Here is a 25,900-nt window from a genome sequence, read left to right on the forward strand (position 1 = left end):
GTGGGCAATGGAACCATGGATTGTGTTGATATGGTGGAGGTTCCATTGCAAAGGTTAATATCCATCTAGGATTAAACAACAAATGTCGCCAGTGATTCTTGTGCCGTAATACCCGTGTTAACCATAAGATCTGGAGTGGGACGGAGTAGTCAAAAGTGTTTCCACCTCTCGTACATCAACGGATGCGCTTACCGTAGACACTTGACCCAGGTTGGGCAAGCGGTGGGGTGGGGATCCCATTCTAATTCCCCACGGTAAGTGGTCTATGATGGGTTGCAGCTACCGGCGAAGGAGTTTGGTTAACGAGTCCCAAACTGTTGTCGTGGTCGGGGTCCATCCTTAATTGGTATAAGAGGACCGACGAGGACCCAGGGTCGGGGTATGCAACAAAGGGTGGGTGTGCGAGGTAGCGGAGGAACATGATTGGCTAGACCTTATACCGGGCCTCACACCATAGGAAGTGTGGACGGGGAAATTGCCCGGTTGGCACCAAGGTTAAGATCTCTTATGGGTAAAGCAACACACCTCTGCAGAGTGTAAAGAACCGTGACTGTCACTCCTCGTTCGGGATATGGAGCGAACGCGCCGGAAAGGAGCTCCATGAAGTTCTAGTAAACCGGTGAAGGCTGACGGACATAGTTCTTCTGAATAAAAGCAACCTTTTGAAGAAATGATTATGAAAACCTGCATTGGTATTAGACTTTCTGGTCTAATGCCGTAGCTAGTGCATTAAACACCTCTTTCCTATAATGAACTTGTTGAGTACGCTCGTACTCATCCCACTCTTAAATCCCCTGCTTAGATATGGAGGCATCGAAGGAGGATCTACAGTGCAACTCGAAGAACGAGGAGTCAACAACTACTTCAAGATACAGGACCCTGTCAGAGGAGTCAGATACCACATCCATCAAGGAGAAACCCTAGTTTAACCATAGAAGGGAACTAGCTTCCTAAACCTAGCTCCTAATTAGCTAGAATCTATTCTTAGCCTCTGTAGCTAGTTAAATACTCTACAAATAGAGTTCGTGATAAGATTAGACTACGAGTCGTTCTTCTGGAGTTTATTTGCAGTTTTTACCTCATTGTAAAGTAGGAGGCTGTGATGATCTTATGTAACAGAGTCGATGTTGTAATTCTATAGACATACCTTGGACCCGCATATGTTTCTGTTGTACCACTCTGAGCGATATAATACTAGTGGAACGGTGTTTCATTGGTGTTATATCAGACTTGCATACTACACCATGCAGTGGTATGCCGGGTCACCACAGTTGGTATCAGAGCAAATGCTTTGACCCTAGGATTAAAACCCTTTAAAGGAGACCTATAGGATTGGTAGTGTCTATAGGAAGTTGTCCTAGGTAAACCAAATATTCTTATGACTTGAGATGGATATTCACTTGAGAATAATCCTGACACACTTGAGTCAACATTTCTTACTTATCTTTACTAAGTAAAGTTAGCTAATCCCAAACATGTAGGATACCATTAAGTCCTTCAAACCATAGATGAGTAGATCACAGTTGGTATACAATACATGGTAGTCCAAAGAGAGGATACAACCATAAGGAAGATATCCTATTGGAAGATGTATACCAACACATGTTATGGTGAAATAAAAAGTTATTCAGACCGGTAACAGAAGTAATATCAAGTAATAAAGATAAGAAAGATATTCTACTAGAAGGTGTATAACTAGACAAGTAATGGGTAAGTAAGATCTATCCAAACTTGTGAAACATTTGATAATAAGTGATAAATGTAAGTCATATAAGGTAGTATAAACCATGATGAGTCAATCATGGGAGGTAAGAAAGAGTGATAGGAATAATATATGACTACTTACATGGTAGAGTAGCTAATCATATATGATTCACCTGAGAATCATTATGTGATGGAATAGAACATCATAAACATTTAGGAAGAGAACAATAAGAAGCCAGACAATAGTGCAAGAACTGTGTACCAAAAATATGGAAGTGTGCCAAGCACATCATGACCATATGCTTATAATAGAAACACTTGGAAGTATAGGAGTTATATCTTAATAGATATGTATTCAGAGTAACCATATTAGAACTAGAGGTATCATACCAAATAGTCCTCAATAGCACTTATATATGGAATAATACTAAGTTAAGTAGTACTTCCAAAGAAAATTAGGTTAACCTTAACCATCCCAAACCACTTTGTTTCAAGTTTAACTCATTGCAAATGTGCAATTAAGGTAAAAGTTGAGACAAATAGTAGAATCCCATATACTCGTGCTAAGTATCACGATATAAACCTATCTATGTGGTGTTATATACTACACATCAGAGCCTGATGTTTAGAGATGTCTTACTCAACTATTATATTCAGGCTTATGATGGTGTGTATTATATGCACAAAGCTGAATCTTCTTGGATTTTATTGGAATTTCATTGTTTGACTAGATCCATACATGAAGTTTGACTTTGATATGCAAATGCATGTTGCAATATCAAGTTTTTACTTGATGCTATAGATCTAGAGGGTAATAGTATTCGTGTGAGGAAGCAACGAATTTTGGAAGATTCGGAAGACAAGATGAAGGTTCATCAGAGAAAGGAAGTAAAGTTGTGGGAAGTAACCACAATACTCAGAAGATAGTACCAATCAAAACTCATGCTTTACCTCAACATAGGAGTACTTTAGTACATGAGAAGCATGAAGGTAAGAAATATGGTGATTATGGTGAAGCTGAAGCAAATCCATAGTCAACATAGAAGAGGGAATGCATGGGAAATCACTTAGAATACTATATTCATAGTGTCAGCTAGTAGTTTTCCTGCAAAATAAACCCTGAATGAAAGAAGGTGATATATGAAACCATAGCAGATATAAGAACACCATAGTTGATATTAGAAGACCACAATTGGTATAGGATCATTACTGCGAGATAAAGCAGGAGATGTCTCGTCCAGTTGATCAGAACCTATAATAGAATCCATTTTTAGATATCAAATAGCCACAGATGGTATAATAACCACAGCTGGTATCCGTTGGTATTACAAATAGTCTACGATTTAATTAATTGTAACAAAAGTTTGGGAACAAATAAAAATCTTGTCAGCCAAATGTTAGATTTATAAACGTTTAGACAAAGGATTCACATTGGATGTCTACAATTGAGTGGACACACCACAAGGATTCTTCACAAGACCTTAGATGAATATAAACCATAAGCTACACCTAGACTAATATTCTAACCATCAATCCAATGGTTGGAATAAAAAGGAGTCGAAGAACATAAGTAAACTCTAAGGGGTAGAGTAAAGATTGAGTTGGATGTACAATGACTCAATACTTTATGTTAGATAGAAACAGAAGGTCTGAACTGAGAGGAAGTTCGATCTTATTTTCATAAGATTGTTGGACATTACTTTCAGAAGGATGTCAGACCAAAAGCCGAGGTTTATACTTCGAGGAAGTAAGAAGTGGACTGAAACTTGAGCGAGTAAGTAATATCTACTCAGAAGTACTTAAGCTCAAGTAAGTCAAAGATACAGAAGTTGGACGAAGGAAATATCAGAGACCAAATACAGCTCAAGAAGGCCAAAGACCAAAAGAGATTGACTATACCAAAACTTAAGTCCATTTGAATGATTCCTTTCATGGAACCTAAATAACCCAAAATAGTTATAGGTATCAACTATAAACCATGATTGGATGGACTAAATGAGTCTAATCCATTCTTAAGGAAATAAACCATCATTACCATTTCCATGTTAAGTACCTACCAAGTACCATTACTGCACTTTTGGTAGTAAGGGAAAACAAAGACCTATTTTATCAATTAGGAGAATGTTATCCAATTAGTCCTCAATTAAGACTGTCAGGACAAGAAGAAGTCCCATCATTGATTCTTCAATGAGAAAGGAAATAAGACTATAGGGTTGAAAAAAATCAAATAATTAAAGTTATAAGCCATGGCTCAGAGACAGGTATCGTAGAACTGGAGTAAGAAATTAATGTTCAGAGACAAACCCTAATGGATTCCAGGAAGAATCTGGACAAGGGATATATTCAATTATATCCAGTGAGATCACCACGGAGTTCGAGAAAAGAAGTAGTCTGCACAACACTACTAGATATCCCCTTTTAGCCGAGGGTCCATTTACCGTCGGATATTTTAGTTCACCCTCGGATACACTTATATCCGACAGTTTACCGTCGGCCATCTCCCGTCGGCTATGCTCGGTCGGCCATTATAATAGTACCCGACGGTACGGTCGGCTAATATCTTTTCCCACGGTAACAAGCCGACGGTGAGCCGTCGGGTATGTTCTGGTCAATAGCCGATAGTTTCCCATCGGGTATAATTTATCCGATAGTTATTACCTCCCATCGGTTTTCATAATAGTGGACGGTGCATTTGACCCATCGGATTTAATTATAACTAAGAGGACAAACAAACTGCCGTTTACTATGATTACTGACCATGGGTTCTCTATGGTTGGAAGTTTGGTAAACAAGGTCTATTTCTAAATTTCTGACCGTGTAAAATATTTGGGCCTACATGATAGATTCGGCCCAATTTGTATTTCGAATTCGCTCTTTTCTTATTTCTTGTTGTTATATTTCAGCTATGTTGCCTAAAATTTATATATCCCAATTGTTGTATTTCCACTTATCAGAGCTCGTATCACCCAGGATTTCGTACGCATTGGAGAAATACAAACCATTGATAACAGCCAAATAAATTCAACGTACAGAGATTTCACAGGTTACAATTAACAATCGCAAAAAATATGTGATCACAGTTGCAAGATCTATAGCGCGACCAAGTGCCGTAGCATCGACCTTTTTCTGGATCTCACGAAGGCAATTCGCCGGACTGATACGGTAGTAGGTATAGTTCGGGACGGAGTGACGCATGTGCTCCTGCCGGCAGAGGAATAAACTCCGAGTATGGCACCTCCGAAACGCATAGGTTACCTGGCCGCCTAGCCAGTTCGCTCTCGTCGTTGTCAGTCACCGCATCCTTACAAAGAAACGGAAACAGATATAATGAGAGAATCAATACTGAAACATGGACATAGACGGGGATGAGAACTACCAACTAGATCTGCTTTTGTTTGTTATCAGGAACCCACGCCAGCGAAGGCTTTTATCTTTCGTCGTGGCCGCTGCACACCGTGGCTATTGGCTCCAATTCTTGGAACCTGCCGCAATTTATAAGATGATACAATAATTGATTAGTAGTTGGAAAAGATGAATCTGAGCTTTGTACGTAGATCAAGATGAGAAGCCGATTGATTAGCAGTTGAAACGGATGAGCATGTGCCAGACACACCCACCATCGATCTGATCTTGCGGCGCAATGAGGCCATGGCAAATACAGGATTAGAGGAGACAAACCATGGACGGAGATATAGTAGAGACGAGATTACCTCGCTGGAGGATCTGGAGACTCGGCGTGTTGTGCGCCGCCAACCTTGAGCATGAGATGCCTGCGGCATGTGTTGGAGAAAGATTGCCCTCATCTGCAATCGGCATGGACACCGACAGAAGCTCGCCTCATGACTCTGGGATCGGGCATCATGTGTGTCGCGAGATTGGCCGAGGACGGGAGCTGGAGGTCGCAGGAGGAAGATAAATGGGAGGGATCGTGCGTAGTGGATGCGAAGATTGGGGACACATATAAGATAAGCACGCGGTTTACTTTCCATCGACGCGTCCAAATCTCCCGCGTCGTGGGCTTTATTTCAACCATGCGCGCGGGCGCGCTGGGTTCCTCACCAAAAGAAATCTTTTATGATATGAGATAAATAGAACAATAAACTAAATAAATATAAATTTAGGAGATAATACACCTGAACTTTCCGCCCGGGCGTGATGAGAAATTTTATTGGCAAATGCCCGGACAGGAACAAATTGGCGGTCGCAACTATTTATGAGATATACAATTTTGACTACATATGCACAAAAGAGACCTCTAAATGCAAGGAAAATACATATTTAAGTACTCATGTATATTGGAAGCTCCTATCAAGAATATATATAAACATCAAAGATTGTGACAGTTCAAACACATATATTTTATTGTTTTTCATTTTTTCAAAAATTATAAATATGGTCTTAAAAGTAGGAAAATTAATAATGTACCTAAAATAAGACTTCCACTTTACTACTAGTAGCCTTGGGACCTCTTCACTATGACCGAGGGTTACATTTGGACCCTCGGCCATTACCAAGAATAGCCGAGAGTTGCAATTCGACCGTCGGCCATTTTAGAACATAGCTGAGAGTAGCACTATGACCTTCGGATATTAGTACAAACCGTCGGCCATTCAATTAGATAGCCGAGAGTTGGTAACACCCACTCGTGCAATTGACCATACCGTCGGTTATTTGCAGTCATACCCGAGAGTTTGTTGATAACCGTCAGCCATTAAGCTACTGTCGGTTATTATCATATTAGCCGACGGGTCGTCGGCTATTAAGTTTGACCGTCGGGAATTTGGGGATTTCTAGTAGTGCAAGTCAGATCCACACTCCGAAACGTGAGAGAGATCAAACTTCGAGGACGAAGTTTAGTTTAAGGGGTAGAGACTGTAATATCCCAGGTAATGGGGTTACAAAAAATAGAGGAATCAGATGTGTGCATTGCATTCATGCATAGAAAATCTGGGGAATTTTCGCGCTTTAAAGTAAAACAGTCACAGTAACTGAAGTTTCACTTGACCTTGGTGGAATTGAAGTAGCTCATCAAGTCAAGCGCTATAAACCTCAATGTGACTTTGTTAAAACCATGTTTTTGGTAGAGATGATTTGATCTAAGGGGGTTAGATCAAATGGAACTAATAATCAACACAACAACACTTTACTCAATGATCAATTGCTTGATCTTACAAATGATTATAATATGATAAACCTTGCCACAACATATGAACATCCATTTAAATGGAACTCAAGTAACAATAAAATGGAGAAACCATCCTTGACTTATCTTCTCCATGTACAAAACTAAACCTTGATTCTACCATGAACCTCATGGTATCCATTCTACTTTAATCTTGGAAACAAGACAAAGAGATCCAACTAAGAAATATATATCCTTCTCTATTCCATATTAAGATACCTCAAACCTAGAGAGGTGAGAGTTCTATTATAATTATTAGAGAAGCAACAAACCTTGAGCTAAACCTTGGATATACATCCAAGTATTTAAATCATTATCTTTAAGAGGAACCCTAGGAACTTATTCAAGATATTTTCTAGAGAGAGGATCCACCTATGTTAACCATAGATAGTGGTGATCACATCATTCTCTATGGAGCCTAACCATAGGTTAGTATTAAATACCTTTCCAAATGAGAGAGACCAATCATACAAATCATAGCTTTACCTAATTAAGAATAAAGGACAACCTGTGAACTAAAAGTATTAGGAGATTAACCATTACATCTTGGAGTGGTGAGACAACCTAGTATCACATGGAAATAATAACATATCCATGAATTGATAAAGTAAGGAGGAGATTAATTCAACCAAGATAGCCAAGTGGAGTTTAGAATAGATACCTATTGAGATATGGTGAGTACACCATAAGCTCTAGGATAAACCATTCCTTTATAAGAAAGCCCCAAGCTATGGTGTTACACTTAAGTAGTTAAGAAAACAATTGAATATGAGGGAGATAACTATCCATACACTTGATGATTATATCATCATTGATTAAGTAGAACCTTAACATAATATCTCAGGACATTCTCCTGGGATATAAACTTTAGAGGCAACCATAGTAGTCCCATTCAAGAAGGTAAATTAGAAGTATTATACCCTAGTTGATCAAGACAATGCTTGATCATGGAAGTGAGAAACCTATTTAATGAGAGATCCTTAGGAAGCCAAACCTTGATCATTATTAAATAAGTGATGATCATAAACCCTAAAAAACTTGAGGTATTGAGAATAAACCCTAATAGGATAAGTAGATCTCATTCACCACATGAAATCATAGGGAGGTAACTAGTAAGTAACCCTAGGCTTATATTCCAACTTTAACTTGTGATTCAATTGGTGATCATAAGTAGAATTCTACCATATCTACATTCCACATATTCTTCATTTAAGAAACATAAGAAAACCTTAGAGTAAAACTCTATACTTTATATGGTGAGAAACCATATATCCATATGACCAAAGTTAACTATAAAAAGAGCTATAACAACTTTAGTTACTTTAATGATAAATTGATGATATCAATAGAAGTTAATTGGTACAAGATAAAACCAATTCTCAAATCCTTAGTAATTAGGGAAGCACAGGAAATATTAAGCAAGTCACCACCTTATCATAGTTAGGGGAGATTAAACCCTAGCACATGCAATATGGTGTCATCCCATCTCTATAACCTAGAATTAAATCTCAACCCTAGTTTGGGTATCACTTGGGTGATCACCAATAAAACCTGAACCACAATCAAGATTCAACCCATGTGTCATCAGGTAAAAAGTAATTGAGCCTTAGTTTTACACATCAAATAAATCTTCTGCTTCAATTCTTTAAAATAAGAAAAACCTTGTGCTACACTATATGGTTAAAACCATATGTGTAGTGATCAACTATTTAACTTGGTAACCAAGAACAACCATGTGGAAACAATACCTACCCTAGATCCTTTCAATGATAATTATAGTGTTAATTTACAAGGGGGGTTGTAATGGAAATCATAAAACCTTAATAGCATTAATGCTCACATAAAATCATATGTGAACAACTAACCTCTCAAATAGAAACCAACTCCTAATAACTAACTCTGAAGTACTTTGAGTTGAGATTATCAACTCTATTAAACTCCAAATAGATTTGATTCATACAGAAAAAGAAATTAAAATGAGAACACCAACTCATGTTTACTTACTATATTAAATAAGCCCACATATGTGAATTATTAAGCAAACATAAAATGCTTTCTTCAATTGGGTGAATGGTGTAATAACCATTGCACTATTCCTTGTATTATTCAATTAAGAAATACCTGCAACATAGGAAAGCAATTGAAATTGAATTATAAAACAGAAAATGAAAACAGAAAAAGAGAAAAAGAAGAAGGGCCTCACCTGGACCTTACCTGGCCGAGCAGCCCACTAGAAGCCCAGCAGCATCGGCCCAAACACCAGCCCAACAACAGCCCATACCCCTTCGTTGAAATATCAACGAGAGGGGGATCGTCCTCATCCTCTCCTTCGGCATGGAGGACAGCACGACAACGTGCTCTGCTTCTCCTCGCGCTGGCGTCCTCTCCTTCCTCGGCAGCATGGCGTGGTGACCTCCACAGCGCCGTATAAAAGCCCCGCACAGAACCAGCCTCGAGTTCTTCTTCTTCCCTGCTTAATTTCTCTCCCTTGCCGAAACCCTAACCTCCGGCCAACTCCAACCGCCGGCGATGGAGACCTTCCCAGGTCAAGCCGTGACCACCACCGTGACCACCGTCGTCGACTCGTTACTCCCGCACAAGGAATCGAATCGAGAAGCCCCCGATCGCCGGTGGGAGCTCGTTCCCTTTCGCCGGTCACCGCCAGCAAACCGACGATCACCGTTGATTGAGACCACCTCCGGTCACGCCGTCAAGCTCAACACAACCACGGTGAGCTCACGCACCTCCTGGACTCCCTATTGCGTTAATTCATCGCCCGTAGCTTGCCTCTCGCCGTGTGACCGTGTCCGCCGCCACTCGGCCTCGCCGTCGACGCTTGCTCCGGCGACCAATTCGGGCGGCGTTGGCACTGCAGTTCGCCTCAACGCGCTAAGTCTTGTGGTGTAGGTTGTTTGCCGGGAAGCACCGTACCGCGGCGATCCTCGCCATCGGCCGCCGGTCGAACCTCCCTGGCCACCGTGGCGATTTTGACCACGGTCAAAGCCATGTGGCAGCCAACGTGGTCTAGGCCCACCTGCCGGTGACCCCGTGTAGCGATGAGACTGAGTGCGTTTAGCAGTTTCGTTTCATTTCAAATTTCAATAATACCTGCAACTCAAAATAAATCTAGAAAATTCATTATAATTCAGAAAAATATAAATAAGATATCAAAATTCTTAGAAAAGAAAACTCTATCCAATAAAAATATAATATGAAATTTTTAATTTTAATAAAAATTCAATTATTAATACTTGTTAATTAAGCCTTTAGTTTTAATTCCAAATTTAATTAAAATTCAATAATTAAGAAAAACTTCTAAAATTAATAAAAACCAGTAAGCAAATTAGGAAAATTTTAAAACTAATTTTCCTTTGCTTATAATTTCTTAAATCCTTAATAGGAGGATTTAAACCCTAAATTAATAATTAACTTAATTATTAATTCATTAAAAATAATAAAATGCCAAATTAAACATTAATTTTATTTCAAAGTTATTAATAACTTCAAGTTTAACAATGAAGTTATTAAGCCAAGAATTATAGGGTAAATAGGAAGACCTAGTTCCATTATAAATAAAGTGATAACCTCATCATTTATGGGTAATCCTAAAACCCTAATCCAAATTGGAACCCTAGTCCCATTATTACATGTGAACCCTAAATTACTTCTAACCTAAACCCTAGGTTAGAGCATGTGATCATGGTACATTCTTCAAAGCATAGAACCCTAGTAGCAAATAAATACCTGTCTTGGTCACATAAAATATAGAAGACCTACCACTAATATATGGGTATCCCATGTATTCATCATCATCGAGACCTAAACAATCCAAAGAGGGTCAACCAAGTGTAAACCCTAGATCCTATTACCAAAGCTATCATCCTTATTCATTCTTATTTAGCATCACACCATTGTGATGAACCCTAATAGCAACTATACCTACAATTTTACATTACAGAACCCTGTTCCACTAAACCCTACTAATGTTGGATACTTATACACCATCCTACTTAGGAGTCAATTATTCCTTACTTAGTGAATCCAATAACAAAACCTAGACAACCTCAACCCTAATTGCTATACTTCTTATTACTTAAGAAGTATATTCTTCAAAAGTTATTCCTTTGAAGAAAATAAGGAATCATCACCAACCCTGCTTATAAGGACCTATAAACCCTAGCCAGCTATCACTAGCAAGATAAACCAACCTTGACAACAACCAGGTATAATGAATTGCTTAGGATGCCTAAGCTTATCTCAACCTTACAAGTCCTAGTTGCTGATGAATCCAACTATGTTGTGATCCATCTTATACTTACTCCAGAAACTACTTGAAACCAGAATAAATTATAACAAACCAGAAACCCAATTGTCATACTTGTTCTTATTTAAAGAACATGTTCTTCAAAAGTTATTCTTTTGAAGAATATAACAAGTAATCATTAACCATGCCATATAGTACTAAAACTGACAACTGTTCTTTACATGTTAACATTAGGCCAATTATCATTCTTTGTGTGCTTAATTGATTACTGTACTTTATTATCTACCTGTTCATGATACCAAGTAATCACACCGGAATAAGAACCTTGTTTGTGAATCACTCTAAAAGTGCAACACACCCTGAATCAATTATTACCACTCACTAATCCTAAATCATCGGGGTTAGGCCACGCTTAGAGCGATTGCATCTCATTCTTATGCATTATTGCATCCTTGCCAATCTTTTAAACATCGTCCTTACCGGACGATGATGCTATTTCAGAATTTGGAGTTATTACGTATCGAAGACCTTGACTGCATAATCTTGCAGTCAAGAAAGGCAAGTTCATCACTTGCTCATGTCATTTGAGTATTTCTATCAAATTACTTGCAAAAGTATTATGGTTATCACTATTGCATAAAAACCAAAACCACTACTTTCATAACTATGAATATGACTATGTGGTGGGCAATGGAACCATGGATTGTGTTGATATGGTGGAGGTTCCATTGCAAAGGTTAATATCCATCTAGGATTAAACAACAAATGTCGCCAGTGATTCTTGTGCCGTAATACCCGTGTTAACCATAAGATCCGGAGTGGGACGGAGTAGTCAAAAGTGTTTCCACCTCTCGTACATCAACGGATGCGCTTACCGTAGACACTTGACCCAGGTTGGGCAAGCGGTGGGGTGGGGATCCCATTCTAATTCCCCACGGTAAGTGGTCTATGATGGGTTGCAGCTACCGGCGAAGGAGTTTGGTTAACGAGTCCCAAACTGTTGTCGTGGTCGGGGTCCATCCTTAATTGGTATAAGAGGACCGACGAGGACCCAGGGTCGGGGTATGCAACAAAGGGTGGGTGTGCGAGGTAGCGGAGGAACATGATTGGCTAGACCTTATACCGGGCCTCACACCATAGGAAGTGTGGACGGGGAAATTGCCCGGTTGGCACCAAGGTTAAGATCTCTTATGGGTAAAGCAACACACATCTGCAGAGTGTAAAGAACCGTGACCTGTCACTCCCTGTTCCGGGATATGGAACTGCGAACGCGGCCGGAAAGGAGCTCCATGAAGTTCTAGTAAACCGGTGAAGGCTGACGGACATAGTTCTTCTGAATAAAAGCAACCTTTTGAAGAAATGATTATGAAAACCTGCATTGGTATTAGACTTTCTGGTCTAATGCCGTAGCTAGTGCATTAAACACCTCTTTCCTATAATGAACTTGTTGAGTACGCTCGTACTCATCCCACTCTTAAATCCTGCTAGATATGGAGGCATCGAAGGAGGATCTACAGTGCAACTCGAAGAACGAGGAGTCAACAACTACTTCAAGATACAGGACCCTGTCAGAGGAGTCAGATACCACATCCATCAAGGAGAAACCCTAGTTTAACCATAGAAGGGAACTAGCTTCCTAAACCTAGCTCCTAATTAGCTAGAATCTATTCTTAGCCTCTGTAGCTAGTTAAATACTCTACAAATAGAGTTCGTGATAAGATTAGACTACGAGTCGTTCTTCTGGAGTTTATTTGCAGTTTTTACCTCATTGTAAAGTAGGAGGCTGTGATGATCTTATGTAACAGAGTCGATGTTGTAATTCTATAGACATACCTTGGACCCGCATATGTTTCTGTTGTACCACTCTGAGCGATATAATACTAGTGGAACGGTGTTTCATTGGTGTTATATCAGACTTGCATACTACACCATGCAGTGGTATGCCGGGTCACCACAGGTCCCCTCGGTGGAGGATCCCTACGTGCTGCTAGCAATCCAGTATAATATCATATGTATGTCTACAGGATGTCGCCATAGGCGGATCTATGTTGTCTATATTCTGTGTATGTGTTCTCTCCCCCTCTTTCGGGTGTCCTGGCTAGCTTTATATATGCAATCAGCCTAGGGTTTTACAAGAGTCCTAGTCGACTACTTCTTCGGGTTGCCTTGTTGGGCCTTCTCCATATTGGGTCTTCTCCATATTGGGCTGAGCCTGGTATACTAATAATGGGTATCCGAAGGGTATGCCCATATCAGTAGCCCCCGAGTTTATAGGGAAGTCGAAGACTTGCGTAGAAACTCCAAGCATAACCATCTCCGGAGTCAAAGAAAATACAAGGCGAGGTCCATGTCGTAGATCATGTGTAGCGTAGATGATGTCGATGATTCTCGAAATTATCGGGTGCGCGGCAGCGCTCCCGATGGGAGTAGCCCCCGAGTCTATGTGCAAGTGCTTGCACTTGGGCATAGACTCAAGTTGTACTACTCGATAAAGAACTTAACTATATTTCTGGAGGATTTGATGAAATCCATGTACTCCCGATGGGAGTAGGCTCCACTCGAGTCGTAGAATCGAGTTGAGTCTACAAACCTTGATTGTCATAGATGCTGTCGAAGTTATTTTTCTATCGGGTGCGCGACCAGCGCTCCCGATGGGAGTAGCCCCCGAGGCTACAGCCAAGTGTTTGCACTTGGGTGTAGGCTCAACTTGCTTGTAATTGACTCCACAATTTTTCCTCTTTCTTATCGGGAGGGTGAACAATACTCTCGATAAGAGTAGCCCCCGAGCCTATGAGCAGGTGCTTGCACCTAGGCATAGGCTCAAGTTGTACTACTCGATAAACAACTTGGAGCAGCCCCTCTTTTTATCAACTCCAGGCCATTGCTATTTTTATTTGACATCCATATCTATATTGTACAGGGATAATGGTAATTGGGGCTAGTTCATCTGACGGATCAGGTACTAGTTAACTGCTCTAGTGGCAATTCGCAACAACCTACTTCAAGATCACGTCCCTGGACATGATCTCGGGATACTGGTGCTAACTCGACAGGTGCCGCTTAAGGTCTTACCATTCTGTCGAGTCCCAGTCATATTTTATCGGGTACCTAACGCGTCCGTTAGGATTTTTCTTCGTATCTGTTGATACGGATAAAAGTAGCAGAGCGCAGTCTTTGGCGATGCCACGCCACACAGAACGGATCTGGGGTCTTACCTTCGCAGAGTTTTGCGGCATTCAGAGATTGTTCGCGACTTTGGCGCTCTGAGAATATTTTGTCAAGTGCCTTGTTCGGCTGATGCAATGACCCATTTTGCGGGTTCTTATATTTTTCTCTCGGGCTTGATGAGACAGCCGAATATATTGGTTATTCTATATTGTCGGGTACATCACAGATGCTCTTGCTCGGAACAATATGACGAGTCAATGGACCCGAAGATTTGTCCACCTCTTTTTTTTTTTTTTTTTTTTTTTTGGGTTCCTCCTTGATGAAAATTTCGTCGAGTTCCTCCTTCAGGAAAATTTCTTCGGGTCCTACTTGAGGACAATTCTTCGGGACCTCCTTGAGGACAATTCTTCGGGACCTCCTTGAGGACAATTCTTCGGGTCCTGTTCTTTCTTGAAGACAATTTCATCGAGTTCTCCCTGTAGACAATTTCGTCGGGTTCTCTCTTATATACTTTGAATTTTGCTTTCTCCTGCACAAATAAACAAACCTTTTCTAGCTTTCCCTTGACTCTCTTTTTCGCATGTGGTGTCAGATGCTCAGATTCGATGATATGTAAAGTGAATATATGCCGTGCAGCCCTCAAGTGTCGGGTGCGACGAAAGTAAATGATAATCAACTTTATGTGAAATAAAAGAACACTTAGCTTTTTTGAGACGACGAAGTCGATGCATGATGAAATCTTCGAGTGTAGATAAGAAATCTAACCAAAGTAGAAACCACCAAATAGCAAAAGTGGAGGCCGCGAAATTGTTGATGAAGAAATAGCCGAGCGCCCGAGCGTTGCTGAGGTGATGTCATGATTGTTGTGTCGCAGTCGTGACCCGAGGCGAAATCGTTGTCGAGCCCCCGAGCGTTAGGCGTGACGTCGAAATAAGTTGATGGAGTCACGGCGTCATATTTGGTGAAGCCAATTAAGATGAAGCCATAGACAATAATATACGAAGATGAATCCCAGATGAAGTATTTTGAGATAAATCCATATTGAAGATTACGCCATTAGATATAGAGCATATATTGAAGATAAATCCGTCGATATCATAGAGGATGAATCCATTGGCCCGAAGAATCCAGTAATAATCATAGAAGATGAATCCGCTGATATCATAGAAGATGAATCCATTGACCCGAAGAAATCAGTAATAACCATAGAAGATGAATCCGTTGATATTATAGAAGATGAATCCATTGACCCGAAGAAAATAGATCCAGTAATAATCACAGAAGATGAATCCACTGACCCAGAAAAGCATCGGGTAATATTTGTATAAGAGTAAACCAGTGGTAACCCGAAGAAAACCAATCTAGTAAGCCGAAGAAAACCAATCCATTAAGCCGAAGAAAATAAATCTACTGAGCCGAAAAAAATCCACTAAGCCGAATAATTTTATTGAGCCGGAGAAAATAATTCCACTGAGCCGGAGAAGATATATCTAGATCCGAAAGAAAGAAATTCACCAAGTAACCGAGTATATATGTGGTAATGAAGTAACAGTGTAGCCCCAAATGTCGGGTAAATTTGCTGTAATATTGTAATGGCAAAGCCCCCGAATATTTGGGTATGGCGAAAGTAAATAATATTTGACTATTGGAAGATGAACACTTAGCTTTATTGTTGGATGCGGCGAGGTTGAGGTGGAAGTAGGTCATCCGGAAGATGGAGTCGACAAAGCGGATGTACTTGATGCAGCGGAGCCGTGCGGTGTTTAGCCGAAAATATTTGATATGGTGGAAGTAGTTGGCATGGAGGAAAGAATCGTCGAGTTCGCGGTGGACGAGCCCCCGAGCATGCGACTGTACGCGGCGAAGTCGTCGAAACTTGTTCCGACCTGTAGTTATATTACGGCGCAAAAAACTGTGCGCAAATAATAGTACGAACTGAAAAATATTTTTTTTTGCAAAATAAATTTGCGTAATTGAAAATATAACACCTGGTCCTTGTATCGGATGGTAAGTTTGCGATGACCTCGGCAGGTTCACGATGGTGAATACGGGAAGACGGGTGAGTACACGATTGCCTCGTATTCATAGCTTTAGTTCTTTAGTACTTATTTGCCTGCAGGAACTTCTCTTTTCGAAGGAGAAAAATCATGTGAATGCATCTGCTACTGCGTTTCAATTGAAAAAAGGAGAGAGGAATGTCAAACTTAGCTGTTTCCCGTGAATAGGCCAGTAAGCTGGCCCTTGGATCGGGACTTGTTGCGTTGCTTCGAGCTGCTGCTCCATGTTGTTTCCCAGATCGTGGTAGTACGAAGCTATCTACCACCTTGCTTTGACTTGATTGATTTGATCTTGTCCATCGGCAGTACCCGACGGAAATAGCATTGCCGCAAGCGCACGTCACGGACAAAGCCAACGGAAATAGCGTTGCCTCCACGCGCCTGTTACGAAAAAAATCTGGCCGGCCGCTAGATGAAGTGGCCGATGATGAACTCCACAATCTTTTATCCAGGTGTGATCTAGATGTTGTTGATGATAAACGATCCCGCCCGGATAACGAAATCCAGTCGCCGCGATCCCCACGGACGGCGCCAATTGACGAGGGAACACCTCGTCAATGCCTACGTATTGTAGACTAGGGTTTCGAGAGAGAGCGACGATGGAGATTCCGGGGACGAGATTAGGCACACGACGACGTACCCAGCTTCGGGTCCCCTCGGTGGAGGATCCCTACGTGCTGCTAGCAATCCAGTATAATATCATATGTATGTCTACAGGATGTCGCCATAGGCGGATCTATGTTGTCTATATTCTGTCTATGTGTTCTCTCCCCCTCTTTCGGGTGCCCTGGCTAGCTTTATATATGCAATCAGCCTAGGGTTTTACAAGAGTCCTAGTCGACTACTTCTTCGGGTTGCCTTGTTGGGCCTTCTCCATATTGGGTCTTCTCCATATTGGGCTGAGCCTGGTATACTAATAATGGGTATCCGAAGGGTATGCCCATGTCAGCGCGTGAAACCGAGGCGACGACATTAACTCGCCGCGTGGAAGCTACGCGTCCGGCGAAGACTGACCGGCGGCAGTCTTTTACAGCGCGCGGAAGACGATGCGATAAGGACGACGATCGGTCTCTCTCGCCGACAAGTTGGGGCCACCAGACGCAGGAAGTTTCCTCGGTGTTTCCCACGCTTTCGTTTCGTCCGGACTCTGAGCGCTCCCCGGGAGGGGGGGGGGGATGGCCTGGGCTCTCCGGACGGATGAAAGGCCTAGTCCGGACGTAAACGAGAAACCGGGAGCACGACTGGGCCGTTTTCGTCCATCCGGATGACAAAACGCCATCTTGGGGCCTCGTCGGGGAGACGGCTGAAGATGCTCCAAGGCTCGTTGGTGGCTCAAATCCAGTGGATTCAGCTGGCCAGGCTTCGATGCAAAGCCATCATGGTGATGGTTGCATTGGAGAGGATGCCTGCTGCTCCATCCTCGATCTGGGCTGCGGGGAGCTCAAGCTCCAAGTGTTCCCCGGAGTTAGCGGAGTTTATTAGTGGGAGACTCACGACGGCGGCCGCCGTCTTGCCCCTCTTCTCTTTGGACGAAGGGAGGCCCTCCACAGCCACAAGATGGTGGCGCTTCTTCCTTCAGCTACCCCTTCCGGGCACTTCTCAACATCGTTGTCCCAAGTGGCATGTACCTGGCAGCAGCGGTGCTGGTACGGATGTCGAGTGGTTCTCGTGGAAGCGGTGGCAGAGGACCTGATTGCGTTTTGTAGATTTGTTGAATAGTTCTTGGTGCAAATTTGCAGAACTTGATTGTACTTTCCTTTTCTTTTTGAAACTATATGTAAACTATAGTAGCCGCTGAAATATGAATGCAGCTACTGGGACCTTCAGGTCCCTTTCGCTGTTCAGAAAAATACTCTAAAAAGAAAAGGAACACCTATGTTAGGATAGGGGGGATAAATGGAAAACCACTATTCTTGGTTGTCATTTTTTTATTCCATGTTGTGTCGAGTTAAAAACTTGGATTGGAATTACAATATTAGAATGTTCAATTCTTGATATGAGAGAGAATACTTGATTGCAAACCGATATAATAATTAAGTAAATGAGAAGAGGGTTTCGATGTAATACAGATTCGATAGCGACGACAACCACCAAGACTTAGATGGGTGATTAACTCACACAATATGTATTTCAGTATGCACAACTGTGCAAATAAATACCCATGATTGTCTTTCATGTCACACAAGATACAATATTATAGGTAACATATGATGCTCTACCTATAGATTGTTTAAATACATGAGTTTTTTTTTGAGAGCAACCACATATTTCATTAATCGAAAATCAAGTTACATGAAGCAACACATATGGAAACTAAAAGACAAACCGGGATAAAATGATTATCCTGAATTTGCAGATAAAATCCTAAAAGATCGAGAAATACAAAACGATCCCTAGGGTTTTCTGCAACCACCGTAGCCAGCGGCCGCCGTCCAATTCCAACGCCGCCGAGACGAGCGCAAGAAGAGACGCCGAGCCTCCACCATTGCAAGATCCAAAAGAGCACCATCGCCAACGAGGCTTTGTGAGTCGATGAACAAAGCTCGCCGTAAGCAGCGAGGCACATGTCGCTGTGGCACGTCGACCGGGGGACGTCCCCGTGCTGTCTTGGACCAAGATACGCCGCCTCCCATCGACGAAGTCGGAGAAGAACGGCATATCCACCACCTCCGGACCAACATATTCGCTCTAGAAGAACCACCTCGCCCCGGCCCCCAGCGCCGTCGTGGACAACGACAAACGCCAGTGACACGTCGAGAAACAGATCTCGCCAGATCTGAAGAACGGCGAGAAGACCAAGCTGCCGACCTGAAAGATCGACAAGCACACGTTGCCAACAACTCCGAGACGCCGCCGTGAAGGTCGCCGCCGGTGTGGGAGTGGAGTTGAGGCAGATTTATTTGCCCGGGCGCCGCTCCCACCACCCCCACGACGCACCACAGCAGACAAGCCCAAACTACAAAACGGAGGAGGAACGAGGTCCCCTCCCCCTCCTGCCGCTGGAGCGGCAAGCGGAGGGAGAGGGGCCCAGAGCTCACGCCGGTGGAGATGGGATCTGGCCGCCGCCTGGGAGAGAGTAGCAGGGACAAAACTTAAATACATGAGTTGAATTAAGCTATACATGACACATGTACATGAGACCAGGAGTTCAACCATTGTCTACGTCTTGTTTATAAGAACTCGAGAGTGTTCAAAATTACACACAATCCATTTTTTGTCTAAATGTTCCCTTTCTCCTACATCAAGTGAATTTCTATTCTCTCATCTACTACATTCAGTTTGCAAGTATTTTAATCTGTACTGAAGAATATACCATTCCTTTGGTAAAAAAAAAAAAAAACTTGCAAACTGGTTGGCAATGCCGGGCCCACGACGCAGTGATATGTCCAACGCCAAACTCTTTGTGTAGATTGTTCCCCAACAAAGCCCTAGAATCCCTAATCCAATCCCCTCCGTCTCCAGCGTCTGCCGATGGGGCTCTTATCGTGGTGGAAGGGTTCCCGCCGCGGCACGGCGGACACGCCGAATCCGCAGCAGCCGAACGGAGCGGGAGGCGCGGAGGCCCAGGTGGCCGCCGCCGGCCCGCATGGGGCGGTGGAGGTGCGGCGGCAGCGGCAGCCGGACGCGACGGTCTTCGAGTTCGGGTCGGCGGCGGAGTCCGGCACCGCCGTGACGCTCGCGGGCTACTGCCCCGTCTCCGACGAGCTCGAGCCGTGCCGCTGGGAGCTCGTGCCCGCCACCGGCGAGGGCGCGCCGCAATTCCGCATCGTGTTCTGAGCACCCCTGTGGTGCGGCCCGAGCTGTCGTGGTATCTTGGGCTTTACCAGGTTTCATAGGGGATAAAGGTTTCATCATTGGCTGTATACTGGTACTTGTGAGCTTCTTGAAATAAAACTTGAGATGTTGATGAATCCTTGTGGATGGTAAATGCCAGGATTGCTGCCGTTTCTGATGAACAAGTTAGTCAATTTAGGCGGCTCATTACAAGAATTTCAGATTAGCTTATCTTGATGGATTTTTGTAATTTCGGCTTTGGTATGCACTGCAATTTGTCGGTCATCCATTGTTGAAATAGGCTCAATCTTCATAGGGAAGGTAGTACATTGAAATTGCTGTTTGAAGTGCTTACCTGGAGATGTTAGGAGGACATGTCCTGTTGTATTATTAGGCATGAGTAGCGAAATACTCCCTCAGTGCAGTAATATAAGATGCTGTATCTACTTCTAAAGTTGACTAGATACATACTAAAAAGAGTGAATCTACATACTAAAAATAGTCTTGTAAAACAAAACGGAGGGAGTAGGTGTTTATGTGCTCAGGCGACCAAAAGATATCAAACAGTGAATCTAGACTTGAGTTGCATGACCAATGGTAATGACAAGCACCTTACCACCACGACATAGGAGGAAATAATTTCCTCATTGAGCTACACATATATAATTTCCTGCCTTTTGGTGTTTGTACTTTACCTTTGGGCTCAAACTTTCTATTATAGCACATCCATAAATATTGCATATTTATTTGGTTCATGTCAATTTGTACAATGGTCAGGCTAGTGCAAAAATGTTGCTATATAATTTCCTGCCATTTTGGTGTTTGTACCTTACCTTTGGGCTCGGACTTTCTATTGTAGCACATCCATAAATATTGCATATTTATTTGGTTCATGTCAATTTGTAGAATGGTCAGGCTAGTGCAAAAAATGTCACTATTCGTTAACTCAGTTCTGACATTTTGGGTGGTCTGTTTCATTATGTAGGACCTTTTAGTCCATTTAAGTTGGTCATGGTGAATCATGAAACAACTAGCTGATCGCAGTTCTCCACCATGCTTTGCTTCACTGTTATTTGATGGAATAGAATAGTTTTATGTGGTTAGCCATTTCAAATTTGAGCCCTGACCTGGCTTGCAATCTTTGAGATCATAACTTATAACTCTGAAGTTGCTTGCAATCTGTGATGTTATATTGGATGGCATTAGATTGAAGCTAGATTTGATGAATTACTAGTGCAACAGTAGGAGCTACTATTATAGCAACAGAGTTGGTGAATGGTGATGAACACCTCTTGTACCTGAGGTTGAGCCAGGACAGGGGAGAGCAAGATTGTAGATTGTTATGCAGAACTGTTAAGAAGATAGGCAGAAGTAGATACTTAATGACGTATGTTCATAGAGGGAGCATGTGCACCCGGGAGCCGAATTGAATTTCCGCTGTTGATGTTTCTTTTGAAATGGAACTGTTGATGTTTCTCAAACACATACGAGAGCTTTGTTACCAAATTGTTACCTGTATAAACTTACCAGTTTGAAAAAAATTTGCCTGCCTGATATGTTTCTTCCTGAATCGACATGTTTTCTTTGCACTGAAAAGTGCAGTATTGTACAAATTACAAATTCAGTGTTCCTGGTCCTGGAGCTCTTGTGCGTTGTAATCTGAAAGTTTTGGTGAATTATCACTCAAGCTGGTGCCGTATTGTGTCAGCTTGTCTTAGGCCTCTCCCTTTTGTTTGTCGTATAATTTAGTTACTCACATTATGTCTATTTTGTTGATACTAAATGAACATACTTACCTGTGCAGATGTGTGCACTGTGCCCAGGGAATGACTTGTGCGGCTGTGCCTTCTTTGCAATTTATTTCCTTCCTCGTAAGTTAAATCTCTATTAGTTCTAGACTTGTAGGAGCATTGTAGGTCTGATTATGAATGCTTGTTTTATCACAGTGATTTGAGCAGGGCACTGCTTCGCTACTGATATGATGATGCCAGACACTTGTGTCTGCTTATGCTTCTCTGCGTAGTACTCACTGATTCTTTTTCTGCCAAAAGCCAGGTTGTACTTCTAGATCTTACATAGTCAGGTTGAATTCGAGTAACTTGATCAGATCCCTTTTGTATGACGATATAGCCAGGTTAACTTGAATGAAATTACTCCTGAAGTAAAAGTTCAAGCACATCACACTCTGAGACACGACCCTCTGCAGTTCTAAGGGCATCTCCAGCGGCGCGACGCATTTTGGACGTCCATGTCCGTTTGCGTCGGGTCAAATGGTCGAAATCGTCCGGGCGTCCGTTTACGTCGGGGGTGGCTCCAGCGGCACGACGCATAATTTTTTTTTATTCATGAAGCCATAATTTACATTAATAAAAAAACATAAAAAAAACAGAAAGGCGTGCTAAAAGTATGTGCTGCCTACTGGTCGTCGTCGCTGACGAGGTCAATCAACTACGGCGTCGGTCATGGAAGTCGGCCATGGAAGCTCGTACGCCGGCGGTGGAGGAGGTACCGCCGCATGGGCAGGAGGCTGTGGCCAGGGATGCCACGCCGGAGCAGCAGGCGGAGCGCGGTCGTTGGAACGCGTCGGCGTGGCCGGAGGAGTCGTCGGCCTACCCTGCGCGAGCGCTGACTCGCGGAGCTGGATTGCGAGCCCGTCCCACAAAGCGAGCTCGTTGAGCTTGTCCTGCTCGCTGTTGGCCAATGCCATGGCAATGGCCTCCTCCTTGAAAATGTCCGGCAGCTGGGTCTCCGGATCCCACGCCGGCCCGCCGTCGTCGTGGTCGTATTGTGCCATGGTCACGTCCTCGTCCTCGTCCTCGTCCTCCTGGTCGTTCTCTTCTTCTTCTGCGGCGATCTCGCGCTCGAAGTAGTCTACATCGGCGAGGTAGCCAGCACGGCGGCACGCGTCGAACTTCGACGACCCGAATGAAATCCAGTTGTAGGAGTTCAACGCGTACGCACCTCGTCCCGCCGCTCTCGCCCCTCGCGCGGCATGGGGGGAACTGCCACGCGCCTCGAGTTGAGTTACCAGCCCCCTCCCGGCAAGTTCGCGTCCGGCCATGGTACCGGCCGGTTTTCCTCCCATAGCTGCCACGCGAACTCGACGCGGACGTACCGGCCGAACCGTGCCTTCTTGCCGGACCGCGAGCCGCTAGACTCGTGGTCGTTCTTGGTCTTGCGGAGCGGCCAGCATTTCTTCCCCATGTCGTCGGTGGGGTGGATAACATGGGATGTGGCAATAGTTTGGTCGGGGAAATGGCCGCCGGCAGCGTCCCTTTAAGAGGCTCGGACGCCATCTCGCCTTCAATGGCCTGCCACTGCAACGCCGCCTCGCTGCGCACGCTCGCGGAAGCCGAGGCGCGCCATTAACGCGGCCCTGCAAAGGCTGCAGCGCGCCGCTCACAAGTAATGCCGCGGAAGACGATGCAGTTGTGTCCCTGCCAGGCGGGCCCGTGCGACGACCGAGCGTTCCGCGTCCGCCGAGCGTCCGCAGAGACGCAAACCTGGCGCATATTTGGGCCAGGTTTGCGTCTCCGCGGACGGCCCGGTCACTATGCGTCGCCCCGCTGGAGGTAATGCCAGACGCATTTCCGGTCATGCCGGACACAAACGGTCGCCCAAGGTTTGTTTGCGTCGCGCTGCTGGAGATGCCCTAACAAATATCTAACCGCTCCTATGAAAAAGTGGGACCCCTCTGTCAGTGTCAGCAGGTACCAGCGAGCTCCACCTGCTCGCATCGCATCCCGCACCATGGAGAGCAGAACAGAACATCTTATCGTCTTGTCTAGTTCGCGCCAATGGCGTTCAGCCTCTTGAACCCTCCTCCCTCCAGAATCGCACTCACAGCTGCAGTCCCGCCATTCCCGATTCCCTCATTCCTCTTCTCACAACCGCGCTTCCCTCCTCTCCACATCGCCCTCTACCTCCGCAGTCCGCCGCCGCTGCGAGTCCAGTCCTCGTCGACGCCGCCGTCCCCGACGCCAACGGAAGGCTCCCCCACGCCGCCGGCGTCGAGGGAGGAGGCGGTCGCGCAGGCGAGGTCCTGCCTGGCCACGGCGCTGCGCAAGCCGCTCAACAACACGCTCCCGGCGCGGAAGCTCAAGAAGCAGCAGCGGCAGCCCCGGTTCCGCGCCGAGATCCCCGTCGTGGACGACTCGCCGGGCTCCCTCGCGCGCCTCGCCTTCGACGTCTTCTCGGGCCTCGGCGTGTCCCGGAAGGGCTCGCCCGCAAAGCTCCTGCTCGTGTGGCCTTCCTCGGAGGAGATGGAGCTGGCCGTGCGGGAGTTCAAGAACTGGGGCGACTCGTCGTCGGCATTGGCGCACGCGCAGCTGGACTCGGTGTCGCCGGACGCGCTGGGATCCTGCGACGCCGCCGTGTTCCTGTCGCCCGGGCGGGAGCAGGTGGAGAAGCTGAGGGCCGCCGTGAACGCGCTGGACCCGAAGCCGGCGGTGCTGTTCAACCCGGCGTGGAGCTTCGAGGTGGAGGAGGAGGGAGGGTTCGGCGGCGTCGCCAAGGGCTTCGTGGGCTCCTTCAACGTGGTGTACTCCTTCATGGGGCTGGAGGTGAAGGGCCTGCTGAGCAAGAAGAAGGGGGTGCTGCTCCGGTGCGTGGAGGGCGGGCGGTTCGGCGGGGACAGCTGGGTGCTCATGGTTGAGGAGGAGGACGAGGAGGCGCCGGAGTTCAAGGTCGTGTCGCGGCTGAAGCGCCGGCCGACCATCGGCGAGGTGGAGAACATGATGTACAACCTCATGGCCGCCAACTCGCCGGTGACCAAGTCGGCAAGGTTCCTCAGGGAGCTCGTGTCCAACGTCACAGGGAGGAAAGGGAAACAACAACAGTGATCTGATTAATTCAGTTTTCAACTAGTTCTGTAACGCTGGCTGTAGTTGCCCTTGCTTGGCGGTGATTTGGTAATTCGAGCTGCAACCACGTCTTCAGAACAGGGCAGAGCAGGCATAACTGTGACGATTCACAATAGTTTCGGTTCGATCGTGGTATACGGAAGTGTCATGTGTTGACAAATAGAGTAGAGATTTTCACCACTAGTTCATGCAAAAACTTCAAAAATGTAGAGAAACTTGTTTTTCAGCACTTGCTTGCTTGTTAATCACCACGTACACACAGTAGCACAATCACAAGAAGAGGAGACAGATGACACAGATGATAGCAGAGAAATCTAGGAGCTCCCTGTCTTATTGTGTTGTCTTACAATCTGAAAACTTTTTGTGTTTATCCAACTCTCCTCTCTTGCCTTCTATTTATAGCCTCATTTCATGGGTAGTCTAGGTATATACCCCACACAATCCTGATCAGTTTTGCCTCATCTTACAAGGATCAAGCCTCCTTTTTTTTGAAGAAAAGGCAAAAGGTTCTTAATTGGTTAACAAAGAAGAAGCTTGTGAAACAAAATTTTAGTTTATTCTTACAACCACACCAAGGCCACAAAAGTTTACTTTCCCGCAATGAAAATACCCAAATGTTTAGCACTGGCAAGAACCCAAGTCCAACTTCCGACTTGATACGATCGAACATGATGGTAGGCATGGTGTTCCCATGCTTGAAAATTCTTGCGTTGCGTTCATTCCAAATCTCCCACGCAACCAACATGAAGAGGGTGGCCATAGCTTTCCTTCTGCCCCCATGAGCAAGCACGATCGAGGACCACCAGAGCTCGACATTGTCAAACTCGCCCCACGAAGAGGGATCGAAGTCGTGTATGTGGAGCCAATCCTTGACCATTTTCACCAAATC

The 25,900-nt window shown here is 44.3% G+C and overlaps 2 protein-coding genes across 2 annotated transcripts; both read left to right on the plus strand.

Moving 5' to 3' along the window:
- The first annotated feature begins 19,774 nt into the window (after nucleotides 1-19,774).
- Nucleotides 19,775-20,286, plus strand: LOC127327316 (uncharacterized). Its single transcript, XM_051354094.2, has one exon. It carries the CDS (start codon nucleotides 19,847-19,849, stop codon nucleotides 20,150-20,152), a length of 306 nt encoding a protein of 101 aa, XP_051210054.1. The 5' UTR covers nucleotides 19,775-19,846; the 3' UTR covers nucleotides 20,153-20,286.
- Nucleotides 20,287-23,894: 3,608 nt separating this feature from the next.
- Nucleotides 23,895-25,240, plus strand: LOC127327315 (uncharacterized). The gene has a single exon (XM_051354093.1). The coding sequence runs from the start codon at nucleotides 23,947-23,949 to the stop codon at nucleotides 24,988-24,990; it is 1,044 nt and encodes a 347-aa protein (XP_051210053.1). The 5' UTR covers nucleotides 23,895-23,946; the 3' UTR covers nucleotides 24,991-25,240.
- Nucleotides 25,241-25,900: the final 660 nt, after the last annotated feature.

This window comes from Lolium perenne, chromosome 1 (assembly GCF_019359855.2).
Source record: "Lolium perenne isolate Kyuss_39 chromosome 1, Kyuss_2.0, whole genome shotgun sequence".
Classification (NCBI taxonomy): Eukaryota; Viridiplantae; Streptophyta; class Magnoliopsida; order Poales; family Poaceae; genus Lolium; species Lolium perenne.

Bases quoted from the DNA above. Each gene is read 5' to 3' on its own strand.
- LOC127327316 (XM_051354094.2), top strand. From the start codon at position 19,847: ATGGGGCTCTTATCGTGGTGGAAGGGTTCCCGCCGCGGCACGGCGGAC.
- LOC127327315 (XM_051354093.1), top strand. From the start codon at position 23,947: ATGGCGTTCAGCCTCTTGAACCCTCCTCCCTCCAGAATCGCACTCACA.